This window comes from Symsagittifera roscoffensis, chromosome 4, assembly GCF_963678635.1.
Source record: "Symsagittifera roscoffensis chromosome 4, txSymRosc1.1, whole genome shotgun sequence".
Classification (NCBI taxonomy): domain Eukaryota; kingdom Metazoa; phylum Xenacoelomorpha; order Acoela; family Convolutidae; genus Symsagittifera; species Symsagittifera roscoffensis.
In genome coordinates this window covers 33,454,795-33,469,921 of record NC_087065.1, presented here as the reverse complement: position 1 = coordinate 33,469,921, position 15,127 = coordinate 33,454,795, and the positions used below count along the sequence as shown (strand labels likewise).

General features: G+C 42.0%; 2 protein-coding genes across 2 annotated transcripts in view; one reads left to right on the top strand and one right to left on the bottom strand.

The window, feature by feature from the left end:
• Window positions 1-4,698, bottom strand: part of LOC134844505 (uncharacterized) — a 31,342-nt gene extending 26,644 nt beyond the window's left edge. Inside the window, exon 1 of the mRNA XM_063861212.1 lies at window positions 869-4,698. Within this exon, the coding sequence (XP_063717282.1) occupies window positions 869-4,643 (3,775 nt within the window). The 5' untranslated portion in view covers window positions 4,644-4,698. The remainder of the gene's footprint in view (window positions 1-868) is intronic.
• The window catches only part of LOC134845256 (T-complex protein 1 subunit eta-like), a 297,982-nt gene that overhangs the window by 70,871 nt on the left and 211,984 nt on the right, over window positions 1-15,127 (top strand). The gene's annotated exons all lie outside the window — the stretch shown is intronic.

Sequence of the window (15,127 nt, the reverse complement as noted above, 5' to 3'; positions counted from 1 at the left end):
CTTGAACTTTTTCAATAATATGAAAGGAGCTCTATGAAACTTTTGTTTCGTGGCAAAATTTTGTGTTCAGATGAACCAAAGTGTTCAAGAGATCTCACTGTTCAAAGTGTTCAAAGTGTTCAAGAGACCAAAGTGTTCAAGAAATTGGCACAAAATTATTAACCCATTAGATTTAATTCAAATATTGATTTTTGAATTGACAAAAGTTTGACAAAATAAGATATTATAATCGATTATAATCGATTATAATTGATTTTAAAGGGTTTTCTATAAGAGCTATAATCATTTATAATCGATTTTACGAGATTGTAATCTCTTGGAAAATATCACTATTATAATCAATCATAATTCTTTTAAACACCTAATTTTGGTAGTTATAACCAATTACAATTGTCAAAAAATCATCATAATAATCCGTTATAATCGATTACTTACGCCTTAACTTGGATGCGGGTAAGTAATTGATTATAACGGATTATTATGTTGATTTTTAAAGAGTTAGCGATTATAATTACCACTTTTAGCTACTTAAAGGATATATAACCAAAAATGAACGCTACTTCTACGCCTTTTCAAGAAAAATTTCAAATTTGCAGTGTCGCAAAGAAAAAGATGATTTTTAACTTAAAGTATATTTTGAAGATCATTTTAAAATTCGGATTATAATGGGCTCTTAAATAGTATCTGTTTTATTGTTGTAGGAGAAACGTCTCAGAAATCGCAAATTATTAGCTTAAATGAAGTGGTTTGAAAACAAAGGCAAAATCTGAATATCAGTTAAAAGAATTACATGAGCAGTTTTTAATAAGTATGATCATTAAAAACTATTGAACCGTAAAAAAAGATAAATGCAATTGATTCTACTAACTTTTCTTGGTGTCTGGGAGGGTACCCATCTGTTTTCTCTCTTCTTCACTGAACAAGTGGCGCCTGTCCCCTCCTTCCTTATTTGGAAGTAAAGGATCTCTTGAAGTATCCCATTCAGGCATGTCTATTCTGACGTCACTTTCGTTACTGTTCACGGACTTGTTGTCGTCAACCAACACTTGCAAGTCCTCGTCCTGCTTGCTATCACGTGGCTGCACGCTTGATGGCTTTGACGCCATTTCTTTATCCACCTCGGCATCTTTAGGCTTCGATCTTCCAAACAGAGGAAACAAACTCCCAAATGTCTTCTTGTCTTGTTTTTCACTGAGTTTAGGAGCATCAACCTCTGGCTCGGCTTCAGTGATGACGCCGGTTTCTATTTTAATTTCGATTTCAGCAGAGGCTTTTCCAAAAGGGAAACCCCGCGAGTCAACTGCTAAGCTATCGGAATCCAATTTAGACTCGTCGTCGAGAGATTTTCCCACATCGTTCTTTTTGACCCTCTCTCTATCAATTATTTGATGATCTGGCGATACTGAATGGATACGAGCTGCTACATTTTTATCACTGATCTTGGAAAGATTTACATTCAATTCCTCATTCGGCTCAGGTCTTTCGTCGTTGTTCTGTTCAGATTTTTTGAGCTCATCTGACAAGAGATTTGATGTCTCCGTGGGAATTTGAGCTTTCTCTTTATCCAGAGCTTCTTCTGGAACATTAGAGCTCTGCTTCTCTTTTTGGCTAAGGCTAAGCGAGGGTGGATTGAAGCCAAAATACATCCCTGATTTCGTGCCATGGTTTTCACCTGAAGGTTTGCCTGCCTGTTTGCCTGCTTGTTTGCCCTGGCTGTCTTCAGATCCTGGAGTTACCGCAACTGTTTTATCTATTGGTAACTTGTCTAATCTGGTATCATCTACCTTTGCATTTGATATATCAGAGGGCAATTGAATCTCTCCTGCGTTTGGAGTTCGTACTGAAACAACGTTTCCATCGTGCACATGCATTTGATAGTCTTTTTGGTTTAGACCAAATGACGGAAGACCAAAACTAAACTGAATTCCAGATTTATTAGTGTCATCGATAAGACTTAGAGGTTTTTCATTTTTGTTGTCAGGCATAGACAACTGTTTGCCTTCGCTGTCTTCAGATCCTGGAACTACTGTAACTGTTTTGTCTATTGGTAACTTTGAAGTGTCGTTTTCTTTATCAGGCTTTTGGATGTTATCTATCGACACATTCGATTTGCTCGACGGCACATTATACTTATCTTTGCTACGAGTTTCCTTTGGAACTTCGCACTCAAGGGGTTTTTGCGATTGCGTTTCTTTTTGATTCCCGTCGCTAATGGGTAAATTTGGAGATTTATCATCCTCTTTAGATAGCAACTTGTCAATCCATTTAGCTGCACCTTTTGAGGCAAACTTAGCATCGCGCAGGTTTAAAACTCCCTTGCCTCGTTCGTCAACAATCGTTGGTTTACTTATTAGTTGCGGTATATCGTTTTTCGTCGGTTTTTGATTTTTGTTACCAGCAGGACTTTTTGGCCTACTTCCTGGTTGATCTCCGCCAGAAATTAAGGAGAACGTATCCGGTATGCTTTCAAGATTAAATTGGGCTCCTGGATCGGGTACAATGATCACAGTGTCTCCTTTTGTTGTGGTTGCTGTCTCTCGAGTGCTTGAAGAGTAGTGGGTTGAAGATTGCGGCAACAAATTTGACACTGGCATACTTTCATCTTCAGTTTCTCCTTGTTTCAATTTAAGGATTTCATCATCAAGAACCGCATGCGTGACGACGTCTGGAGGTGGCGTAGTCATATCCCTAGGAGATTCAACCGTCGATTCCGACTGATTGATTGTTTCATCGGGAGTTCTCTGTGACTCATAGTCTTTGAGCGGATCTGTTTTCCTTAGCTCCAAATCTTCTTCATCTGGCGCCAATTCGATCTTATTAGGCTGCTCACAATCTTTGAATAAAAGTTTATCAACCCATTTTCCCGCAGCAGTGGATCCTAACTTGAGTTCACGAACACTAAACTGACCTTTCGTTGCATCTAGAAATTCGATTTTGTCGTCCTCGGATTCATACGTATCCGTTTTTCTGGTTCCAGGTTCATTTTCAATTTCTTGGCTTCCAATGGAAATATCAATATCCAGTACCAAGTCTGGTGTGCTTTCCAGCTTAGTTTGGGCTGCAGGATCCAACGAAATGGTTTCCTGATTTGATTCTGAAAAAAATGGCCGCTGCTGAGTTTGATCAGAGATTGCAGCTTCTGGTTGCAAAGTTAATCTTTGTTTTGATTCGTTGCCACTTTCTGCCTGACTCAAATTGCGTTTTCTATCGATATCAACTGCAGGGGTCGCGGCATCTGAAATTGCCGTACTCTGATCTCTGGGAGGTTCAACTGTCGATACCGGTCGATTTACACTATCACCACGAACGCTCTCTGACTCATATTCTTTCACCTGATCGGTATCACTTTGCTTCAAACCCTCTTCGTCTGGCGTCGATTCAATCTTATTAGGCTCCTCACAATCTTTGGATAAAAGTTTATCCACCCATTTTCCCACAGCATTGGATCCTAACTTGAGTTCACGAATACTCAACTGACCTTTTGTTGCCTCTAAAGATTTCATTTTGTCGTCTTCAGTTTCATACGTATCTGGTTTTCTGGTTTCAGGTTCATCTCCATTTTCTTGGTTTCCAATGGAAGTGTCAATATCCAGTACCATGTCTGGTGTGCTTTCCAGCTTATTTTGGGCTGCTGGATCCAACGAAATGCTTTCCTGATTTGGTTCTGATACAAATGGCTGCTGCTGAGTTTGATTAGAGGTTAAAGATTCTGGTTGCCAAATTACTCTTTGTTTTGATTCGTTGCCTCTTTCTTCTTGACTCAAATTGGGTTTTTTATTGATATCAACTGCAGGGGTCGCGGCATCTGAAATTGCCGTACTCTGATCTCTGGGAGGTTCAACTGTCGATACCGGTCGATATACACTAACACCGCGAACGCTCTGTGACTCATATTCTGTCAGCTGATCGGTTTTACTTTGCTCCAAATCCTCTTCGTCTGGCGTCAATTCAATCTTATTAGGCTCCTCACAATCTTTGGACAAAAGTTTATCAACCCATTTTCCCGCAGCAGTGGATCCTAACTTGAGTTCACGAACACTAAGCTGACCTTTTTTTGCCTCTAAAGTTTTCATTTTGTCGTCTTCGGTTTCATACGTATCCGGTTTTCTGGTTTCAGGTTCATCTCCACTTTCTTGGTTTCCAATGGAAGTGTCAATATCCAGTACCATGTCTGGTGTGCTTTCCAGCTTATTTTGGGCTGCCGGATCCAACAAAATGCTTTCCTGATTTGGTTCTGATACAAATGGCCGCTGCTGAGTTTGATGAGAGGTTGCAGCCTCTGGTTGCAAAGTTACTCTTGGTTTTGATTCGTTGCCACTTTCTTCTTGACTCAAATTGGGTTTTTTATCGATATCAACTGCAGGGTTCGCGGCATCTAAAATTGCCATGCTCTGATCTCTGGGAGGTTCAACTATCAATACCGGTCGCTTTACACTATCACCGCGAACGCTCTGCGACTCATATTCTGTCAGCTGATCGGTTTCACTTTGCTTCAAACCATCTTCATCTGGCCTCGATTCGATCTTATAAGGCTCCTCACAATCTTTGGATAAAAGTTTATCCACCCATTTTCCCGCAGCATTGGATCCTAACTTGAGTTCACGAATACTCAACTGACCTTTTGTTGCCTCTAGAGATTTCATTTTGTCGTCATCGGTTTCATAACTATCCGGTTTTCTGGTTTCAGGTTCATCTCCACTTTCTTGGTTTCCAATGGAAGTGTCAATAGCCAGTACCATGTCTGGTGTGCTTTCCAGCTTATTTTGGGCTGCCGGATGCAACAAAATGCTTTCCTGATTTGGTTCTGATACAAATGGACGCTGCTGAGTTTGATGAGAGGTTGCAGCCTCTGGTTGCAAAGTTACTCTTGGTTTTGATTCGTTGCCACTTTCTTCTTGACTCAAATTGGGTTTTTTATCGATATCAACTGCAGGGTTCGCGGCATCTAAAATTGCCATGCTCTGATCTCTGGGAGGTTCAACTGTCGATACCGGTCGATATACACTAACACCGCGAACGCTCTGTGACTCATATTCTGTCAGCTGATCGGTTTTACTTTGCTCCAAATCCTCTTCGTCTGGCGTCAATTCGATCTTATTAGGCTCCTCACAATCTTTGGATAAAAGTTTATCAACCCATTTTCCCGCAGCAGTGGTTCCTAACTTGAGTTCACGAACACTAAGCTGACCTTTTGTTGCCTCTAAAGTTTTCATTTTGTCGTCTTCGGTTTCATACGTATCCGGTTTTCTGGTTTCAGGTTCATCTCCACTTTCTTGGTTTCCAATGGAAGTGTCAATATCCAGTACCGTGTCTGGTGTGCTTTCCAGCTTATTTTGGGCTGCCGGATCCAACAAAATGCTTTCCTGATTTGGTTCTGATACAAATGGCCGCTGCTGAGTTTGATGAGAGGTTGCAGCTTCTGGTTGCAAAGTTGCTGTTGATTTTAATTCGTTGCCACTTTCTTCCTTACTCAAATGGGGTTTTTTATCCACATGAAATGCGGGGGTCGCGTAATCTGAAATTACCATACTCTGATCTCTGGTAGGTTCAACTGTCGAAACCGGTCGATTTACACTATCACCGCGAACGCTCTGTGACTCATTATCTGTCATTTGATCGGTTTCACTTAGCTTCAAACCCTCTTCGTCTGGCGTCAATTCGATCTTATAAGGCTCCTCACAATCTTTGGATAAAAGTTTATCCACCCATTTTCCCGCAGCATTGGATCCTAACTTGAGTTCACGAACACTCAACTGACCTTTTGTTGCATCTAGAGATTCCATTTTGTCGTCTTCGGTTTCATACGTATCCGTTTTTCCGGTTTCAGAGTCATCTCCACTTTTTTGGTTTCCAATTTCAATATCCAGTACCAAGTCTGGTGTGCTTTCCAGCTTAGTTTGGACTGCTGGATCCAACGAAATGCTTTCCTGGTTTGATTCTGAAACAAATGGCCGCTGCTGAGTTTGATCAGAGATTGCAGCTTCTGATTGCAAAATTACTGTTCGTTTTGATTTGTTGCCGCTTTCTTCTTGACTCAAATGGGGTTTTTCATCGACATGAACTGCAGGGGTCGCGGCATCTAAAATTGCCGTACTCTGATCTCTGGGAGGTTCAACTGTCGATACCGGTCGATTTACACTATCACCACGAACGCTCTGTGACTCATAATCTGTCAGCTGATCTGTTTTACTTTGCTCCAAACACTCTTGCTCTGGCGTCCATTCGATCTTATTAGGCTGCTCGCAATCTTTGGATAAAAATTTATCAACCCATTTTCCCGCAGCAGTGGATCCTAACTTGAGTTCACGAACACTAAACTGAGCTTTTGTTGCATCCAGGGATTCGATTTTGTCGTCTTCATTTTCATACGTATCCGGTATTCCGGATCTTTCCAGCTCAGTTGGGGCTGCCGGATCCAACCAAAAACTTTCTGTATTTGATTCTGATACAAATGACCGCTGCTGAATTTGATCAGAGATTGCAGCTTCTGGTTGCAAAGGTATTGTTGGTTTTGATTCGTTGCCACTTTCTTCTTGACTCAAATGGGGTTTTTTATCGCCATGAACTGCAGGGGTGATGGCATCTGAAATTGCCGTACCCTTATCTCTGGGAGGTTCAACTGTCGATACCGGTCGAGTTACACTATCACCGCGATCGCTCTGTGCCTCATAATCTGTCAGCTGATCTGTTTTACTTTGCTCCAAATCCTCTTCGTCTGGCGTCAATTCGATCTTATTAGGCTCCTCACAATCTTTGGATAAAAGTTTATCCACCCATTTTCCCGCAGCATTGGATCCTAACTTGAGTTCACGAATACTCAACTGACCTTTTGTTGCCTCTAGAGATTTCATTTTGTCGTCATCGGTTTCATAACTATCCGGTTTTCTGGTTTCAGGTTCATCTCCACTTTCTTGGTTTCCAATGGAAGTGTCAATAGCCAGTACCATGTCTGGTGTGCTTTCCAGCTTATTTTGGGCTGCCGGATGCAACAAAATGCTTTCCTGATTTGGTTCTGATACAAATGGACGCTGCTGAGTTTGATGAGAGGTTGCAGCCTCTGGTTGCAAAGTTACTCTTGGTTTTGATTCGTTGCCACTTTCTTCTTGACTCAAATTGGGTTTTTTATCGATATCAACTGCAGGGTTCGCGGCATCTAAAATTGCCATGCTCTGATCTCTGGGAGGTTCAACTGTCGATACCGGTCGATATACACTAACACCGCGAACGCTCTGTGACTCATATTCTGTCAGCTGATCGGTTTTACTTTGCTCCAAATCCTCTTCGTCTGGCGTCAATTCGATCTTATTAGGCTCCTCACAATCTTTGGATAAAAGTTTATCAACCCATTTTCCCGCAGCAGTGGTTCCTAACTTGAGTTCACGAACACTAAGCTGACCTTTTGTTGCCTCTAAAGTTTTCATTTTGTCGTCTTCGGTTTCATACGTATCCGGTTTTCTGGTTTCAGGTTCATCTCCACTTTCTTGGTTTCCAATGGAAGTGTCAATATCCAGTACCGTGTCTGGTGTGCTTTCCAGCTTATTTTGGGCTGCCGGATCCAACAAAATGCTTTCCTGATTTGGTTCTGATACAAATGGCCGCTGCTGAGTTTGATGAGAGGTTGCAGCTTCTGGTTGCAAAGTTGCTGTTGATTTTAATTCGTTGCCACTTTCTTCCTTACTCAAATGGGGTTTTTTATCCACATGAAATGCGGGGGTCGCGTAATCTGAAATTACCATACTCTGATCTCTGGTAGGTTCAACTGTCGAAACCGGTCGATTTACACTATCACCGCGAACGCTCTGTGACTCATTATCTGTCATTTGATCGGTTTCACTTAGCTTCAAACCCTCTTCGTCTGGCGTCAATTCGATCTTATAAGGCTCCTCACAATCTTTGGATAAAAGTTTATCCACCCATTTTCCCGCAGCATTGGATCCTAACTTGAGTTCACGAACACTCAACTGACCTTTTGTTGCATCTAGAGATTCCATTTTGTCGTCTTCGGTTTCATACGTATCCGTTTTTCCGGTTTCAGAGTCATCTCCACTTTTTTGGTTTCCAATTTCAATATCCAGTACCAAGTCTGGTGTGCTTTCCAGCTTAGTTTGGACTGCTGGATCCAACGAAATGCTTTCCTGGTTTGATTCTGAAACAAATGGCCGCTGCTGAGTTTGATCAGAGATTGCAGCTTCTGATTGCAAAATTACTGTTCGTTTTGATTTGTTGCCGCTTTCTTCTTGACTCAAATGGGGTTTTTCATCGACATGAACTGCAGGGGTCGCGGCATCTAAAATTGCCGTACTCTGATCTCTGGGAGGTTCAACTGTCGATACCGGTCGATTTACACTATCACCACGAACGCTCTGTGACTCATAATCTGTCAGCTGATCTGTTTTACTTTGCTCCAAACACTCTTGCTCTGGCGTCCATTCGATCTTATTAGGCTGCTCGCAATCTTTGGATAAAAATTTATCAACCCATTTTCCCGCAGCAGTGGATCCTAACTTGAGTTCACGAACACTAAACTGAGCTTTTGTTGCATCCAGGGATTCGATTTTGTCGTCTTCATTTTCATACGTATCCGGTATTCCGGATCTTTCCAGCTCAGTTGGGGCTGCCGGATCCAACCAAAAACTTTCTGTATTTGATTCTGATACAAATGACCGCTGCTGAATTTGATCAGAGATTGCAGCTTCTGGTTGCAAAGGTATTGTTGGTTTTGATTCGTTGCCACTTTCTTCTTGACTCAAATGGGGTTTTTTATCGCCATGAACTGCAGGGGTGATGGCATCTGAAATTGCCGTACCCTTATCTCTGGGAGGTTCAACTGTCGATACCGGTCGAGTTACACTATCACCGCGATCGCTCTGTGCCTCATAATCTGTCAGCTGATCTGTTTTACTTTGCTCCAAATCCTCTTCGTCTGGCGTCAATTCGATCTTATTAGGCTCCTCAAAATCTTTGGATAAAAGTTTATCAACCCATTTTCCCGCAGCAGTGGATCCTAACTTGAGTTCACGAACACTAAGCTGACCTTTTGTTGTATCTAGAGATTCGAATTTGTCGTCTTCGGTTTGATACGTATCCGGCTTTCCGGTTTCAGATTCATCTCCTACTTCTTGGTTTCCAATAGAAATATCGATGTTCGGTCCCATGTCCGGCGTGCTTTCCAGCTTAGTTTGGGCTGCTGGATCCAACGAAATGTTTTCCTGATTTGATTCTGCCACAAATGTCCGGTGCTGAGATCGATCAGCGGTTGCAACGTCTGGCCGCAAATATGAGGTTAGTTTTGAGCCCTCGGCACTTTTTTCTTCATTCAAATGGGGAACTTTAATGCCAGGAACTTCATAGGTGACAAGATCGGGAGTCTGAGTTGTGTAATCGCAGGAAGATTCACCTGCCATTTCCAGTCGACTGGGCGTTTCATTCGGAACGCTATCTGACTTATATTCTGCTGTCAGCTGATCTGTTTTGTTTTTCTCAAACCGCTTTTGATCTGGCCTCAAGTCGATTACATTAGCCTCATCAATATCTTTGTATAAAAGGTTATCAATCCATTTTCCCGCAGCAGTTGATCCTAGCTTGAATTCCCGAACACTAAATGGTCTTTCTGCTCCACCTGAAGACTTTTTCTCGTTTTCGGATACTTCCCTGTCATCAAATTGAACATTTAATAGTCGATCGCCAGATAATTGGCCTTCTTTGTGGATAAAAGTAAGCTTGGTTGCATTTTTATTAGGTTCCTCAGATTTCTCGCCATGGAGTGCAGTTGTTATGTTCTCAGAAATTTGCAGCGTCTCTCTAGGTGTTGAGATTGGAAACTTTCCTATGCAATCTTCTCCATGAGGTTCGGTAACGCAATCATCCTCGCTCTTTCTCTGATTTTCGTCCAGAACAACGCAAGGAGGTGGTGATTCAGATGATGCCTCATTAAGGTCTGACTGATGATTGTCTCTATTTTCTGCACAAGAAGACAGATTAGGAGATGCATCTTTTGACTGCAAATTGTCAATCCATTTAGACGCATCAATTGAGGCGTACCTTACCTCTCTTACACTCATCGTACTTTCATTTGGTTGGTTTAATTTTTCTGGTTCAGAAGTGTTTGAAATACCACTAGCTGCAGCGAGATCAAGTTTTCCTTCGCTATCAGTACGTGTTATTCCGATTTCAGGTTCATCTCCTTGGTTTTTTATTGAACCATCAATATCCAGTCCCATATCCGGTGTACTTTCAAGTCTAGTTTGAGCGATTGGATTCAGCGATATTACCTCTGAGTTTAGTTCTGCCACTAATGACTGCTGCTGAGTTTGATCAGAATCTGGAACTTCTGGGTTCAAAATTGTAGTTGGTTCTATTTCCTCGATGCTTTTTCCTTGATTCATTTTGGGAGTATAATTTAAGAATTTTTCAATCACAATTTCTTGTGATCCACTTTCGTTGTCACGCGGAGGCTGACCAGCAGCTTCGTGTACAGCAGAGACATCATGGTTGGCAGATCTGCTGTACCTTTCGTCTTCATTATCTCCAGGTTTTCTGACTAACTCTTCATTACGCAATCCTTCCGACTCTTCTGGAGGGCGTATCAGTTTGTCTTCGGAAACGCTACTTGTGTGTGTACTGTGCTCTATATTTGCTTTTTGATTGAAATCAGTGGACAAATTATCAATAACTTCTGTTGGCTCATACAAAGACCGATTAGCTGTTTTGGTGTTATCTGAGGCTGTAATTGGTGTTTTCTGATCAACAGCTTTGTTTTCAGGTGGCTCTTTGCTATCTTTGGACAGAAGTTTATCAAGCCATTTCCCGGCAGCCATTGAGCCAAGTTTAACATCACGAACACCAATCAGACTTTTATGATCGTCTTTGGGGTCTCGTTTATTTCCTTCAAATTTATCGGCTCCTGGAATGTTTCGAATTCTGGCATCGATTTGAGCCATTGATTGGTTGGGCTTTTTATTTGCGTCAACGCCAATTTTGTCGTCTGACTCAGCTTTGTGGCTAGGCTCTTTGGAGTCACCAGGAATCTCACAGGCTGGAAGTTCTAGATCGAATTCCGTATTTGGTTTGCTTTCAAGTTTAGATTCAGTGGATACATCCGGAGCAATTATTCCAAGTTCAGAGTTAGTGTGCTCTGAATGCGGAGTGCTTTCTTCAGGGATTTTCTCGATCGGAGGCTTCGGCTCTGAGTTTTCCGGCTCTTTGTTCAATTTATCTCTCTTCGATTCACCTTTGGGTCTCCTTCGTGTCTTTTTCCGCTTGTACTTGTCTGCAATTTTCTGTAGAGCCCCTGTCATTTTGAGCTCGAAGTCGGGGTCGAAAGTGGGAGCAGTCCCGTCTGCTAGACTGCTGGCATAAGAACTGCCTGATATGAAAGAACCAGTCACCGAACTTGCATCATCGTCAAAAGTCGGTGAGGTGAGGGACTCCAAGTAGGGCTCGCAACTCCTGTCATTGGGCGGAACCACAGTGATTGAAATGGGCTCTGAGTGCGGCGGTCTGTGAGGAATGCCATCATTAGCTGCCGATATTTTAGAATTTTCATCTTGTTCCTTTCTTGTTTCATCTTCAGCTTCGTCTGCGATCTGCTTATTGTCCCCTTTGTGCTCAAATACATCAGCGAAGGGTTGTTGTGAGCCTGCAATTTGGTCAGAATCTGTTTCAGAGGGCTGTTTTTCTAAAACATTGCTCGGTTCATTGTCTTGAATAGCCCCAGGAGAAGCCGCCTCGTGTTTGTCTTTGTCCTTTGAACAGTCCAGTTGGAAAACATTACTTGGTTCTGAATGCAAAACTGATGAACTTTCTGAGGCTGGTACATCAGTTTCAATCACAGTTAACCTGTTTGCATCCTCTTTTTCTTTATTGGCTCCCAAGTCAATTTCATTGCTTTTGTCCGGAATCGAAATCATGCCTACTGAATACTTGACTTCGGGTGCTGGATCGGGACCTAATACCGGTAAAAGAGCAGGATGATCTACCTTGGCGACATCTGAAATTGAATGTTTGACCGGATCTGAAACCTGATTTTCTTCAATATGTGGTAAATGGATAGATTCACCATGTCGATCAACGTCTGGCCGCTCATATGTTCTGCCAAAGCCAGTCGGAAGCACTTCATAAGGTTTTTGATCTGTTTCGGAATAATCATCTGGATGTCCGGTTGTTTTATCTGGCTCTCCTAACAATGCTATCGCCATTCTTTCTTCTGTAGGTTGAGCTGATGATGACTGATCACTCGAGTCTTTACGCATCAGTTTGCCGAGCCAACTGACAGCTGTATTCGCACCAACTTCAATCTCACGAATGGACCAATGATCTAGATTTGAAGTCGTGTCATCAAGCTGATTGGTTCCCACAGACGCTGCTTTTTTAGTGTTTTCTGAAATATCTTCTGATTTGGTTTTTGGACTAGTTGAGTCTAATTTTTGGATAATATTATCTTTTGTGTCCAGATAATATGTGTCTCTGGTATCCTTTTCTAAGGAATCCTTGCTAAGAAAAAGAGTACCTGGTTCTGAATGTAAGGTAGGCGTCAGTTTTGCAGTGAACCTTTCAGTTTCAGTATCTTTCGGTAACTTATTTGGTTCAACCTGCTCCATAGCTAAATTGTTTTCATCCTGTGGTCTTGAATTGGAACCTCTGTCTGAAGTCGGTGATACTTCAACCGGATTGTTGCTTCTTGTAAGGTTCAGATAGTCTTTTGGCAAGGCTCTGTCGATGTCTGCGGGTTCTCTTTGCGAATCATCTTTTAAGGTTGATTGTGGGTTTGTTCTTTTAAACGGAAATGTGTTCGAATCATCAGGTTTGTCTTTATCTGACTTAAGAACAACGCTTACAGGTGTGGTCAGATTTGAAAATTGAAATTGCATTGTTTGCTCGTCAGTTTCGTTTGGAAACTTTGTATCGATTGGTTGATCGTTTTCTTTTTCAGACTTTTTTTTTGAAATGCCAGTCGCTTGATTCTGGTATCTTTCGTCGCCAGGTATTAGAACATCAATTCTGGTAGCTGTTACATGACCGGTTGAGCTCATCTCAGCAACTGATATTTCCGCTGATTCCTTCTCAGAACCCTTTGAAAGCAAACTATCAACCCATTTGGCAGCAGTGTTTGCACCAAGTTCAAGCTCCCGAATGGACCATTTGCTTGTATTGACTGAATTGGTGTCTTTGGGTTCATGAGGGTCAGAGGAAATCACTCCAACCTTGCTTGACGGTATGTCTTCTGCGGCAATTAGCGAGCTTTCTTTTTTATTGACTGTGTCTTTTCTGGGCCTTTCAACGGAGCCAGGAATTTTCCGTTGTTCTGAATTTTCGTCCAAAACTTTTTCTTTGTCGCCAGAACTCGGGTTGTTTTGTGGTTGTTGTTTTGTCGTTACGACAGAAACTTTATTCTTTTGGCTACTTTTAAAGGGATCTAAAATCTGCTGACTAAGATCTCGCGTAGTAGAACCGAGATTCTTTTGCGGCTGCTGATGAGGGCTAGTCATATATTTATCCACATTTTGACCAGTTTCCTCAATATCGCCATCAGTTTTAGGTATCTCTAAACTGAACTCTTCGTCAGGTATACTTTCAAGTTTGCGATCGGAAGAAATCATAGGAATGGTAGGTTCACGTTGACTTCCCGTCGTGCTATCTCTTTGAACAACCTTACTGTTACTCACAGAAATTCCTTGAAGATCGCGCTTCGATTCCCCTTTGGGCCTCCTGCGTGCCTTCTTCCGCTTGAATTTATCGGCAATACTCTGCAAAGCACCAGTCATCTTGAGCTCAAAATCAGGATCGAGGAAAGCGGGAGATCCGTCTGCAAGACTGCTGGCATAGGAGCTGCCTGACATGAAAGATCCTGTCATTGAGCTGGCATCATCGTCAAATGATGTTGACAAATTGTAAGAGGAGTCTACTTGCGAATCCAAATTAGCAGTTGCAGTGATTTCTGCTGCAACTGGCATTGGTTGCAAAGTTTCCGCAATTTCATCTGGTTTAGAAGAAGTACCCTTTTCACTAAATTTCACGTTCGGTTTCCGCTCCTCGGTGCCGTCAACTGACCGTACATTAGAATTATCTACAGCTGTTTTTGACTTCAAAGCTTTGTTATCAAAAAATGACTCTTGATCATCCGGTACTGATTGGAGTCCAGCACTTTGATCAGGCGCATTTGCTTGAATACTACGTTCAAAGTTCTCACTGTATCCCAGTTTGTCATCAGCCGAGGTAGCAGGGTTCCAATGCGTAGCTTTTGGACCAATTTGAGAAAGGTCTTCTAGTTTACTACTGTGAGACCGAAGAAAACTGTTATCTGGAGTCAGGTTCTGATGTTCGGATCTATCATTCGATTCACTGAATCCGTACTCGTTTGATGAATGTGGTTTTAGATCTACAGCTTCTTCCTTTAAAAGCAATTTGGTGGTCCACTTTGTGGCGGCAGTCGTACTCAACTTCATTTCTCGTATGGTATAATGATCAGCTCTACCTGTAGCAGGAACTTTAGTTTCAACATTGCCAGCGCAACTGACAGTTTCTTCTTGCGATAGATTTTCATTTGGAGTTTCGGCAGTTGCGTTGTGCTGAAGTTCAATTTTGTATCTTGGTCTTCGTTGAATAGGCAAACTTTCCTCTGACACTTTTGGCTCGCTTTGCAGGTTACTAGCTGAAGCATCAGAGACCAAAATGTCATCATTGGACTCGTTAGATCTTTCATTTGGAACATCACTAGCATTATCAGTGAAGTAACGCTGAGGATCATGAACACTGTAGTTTGTTCTGTCGAAGTTGTTCCTGTTGATTCCATCATTTGCTTCAGAGAATATAGACTGATTTGTTTGCGGATCAAGTTTTTCAGGTTCTAGGGAGTCTTCTTTGGAAAGCAAATTGGTTATCCACTTTGTGGCGGCAGTTGTACCCAACTTTACCTCTCGTATGGTATAATGATCAGCTGTACCCGTAGCAGGATCGTTTGTTTCGACATCGCCAGAGCGACCGCTTGTTTCTTTTTGAGACAGGTTCTTATAAGTATTTTCAGCAGTTTCTTTTTGTTGAAGTTCAATTTCGTATCTTGGTCTGCGTTGGATGAGAAAACTTTCCTCTGACACTTCTGGCTCACTTTGCAGATTGAGATTTGGAGCCA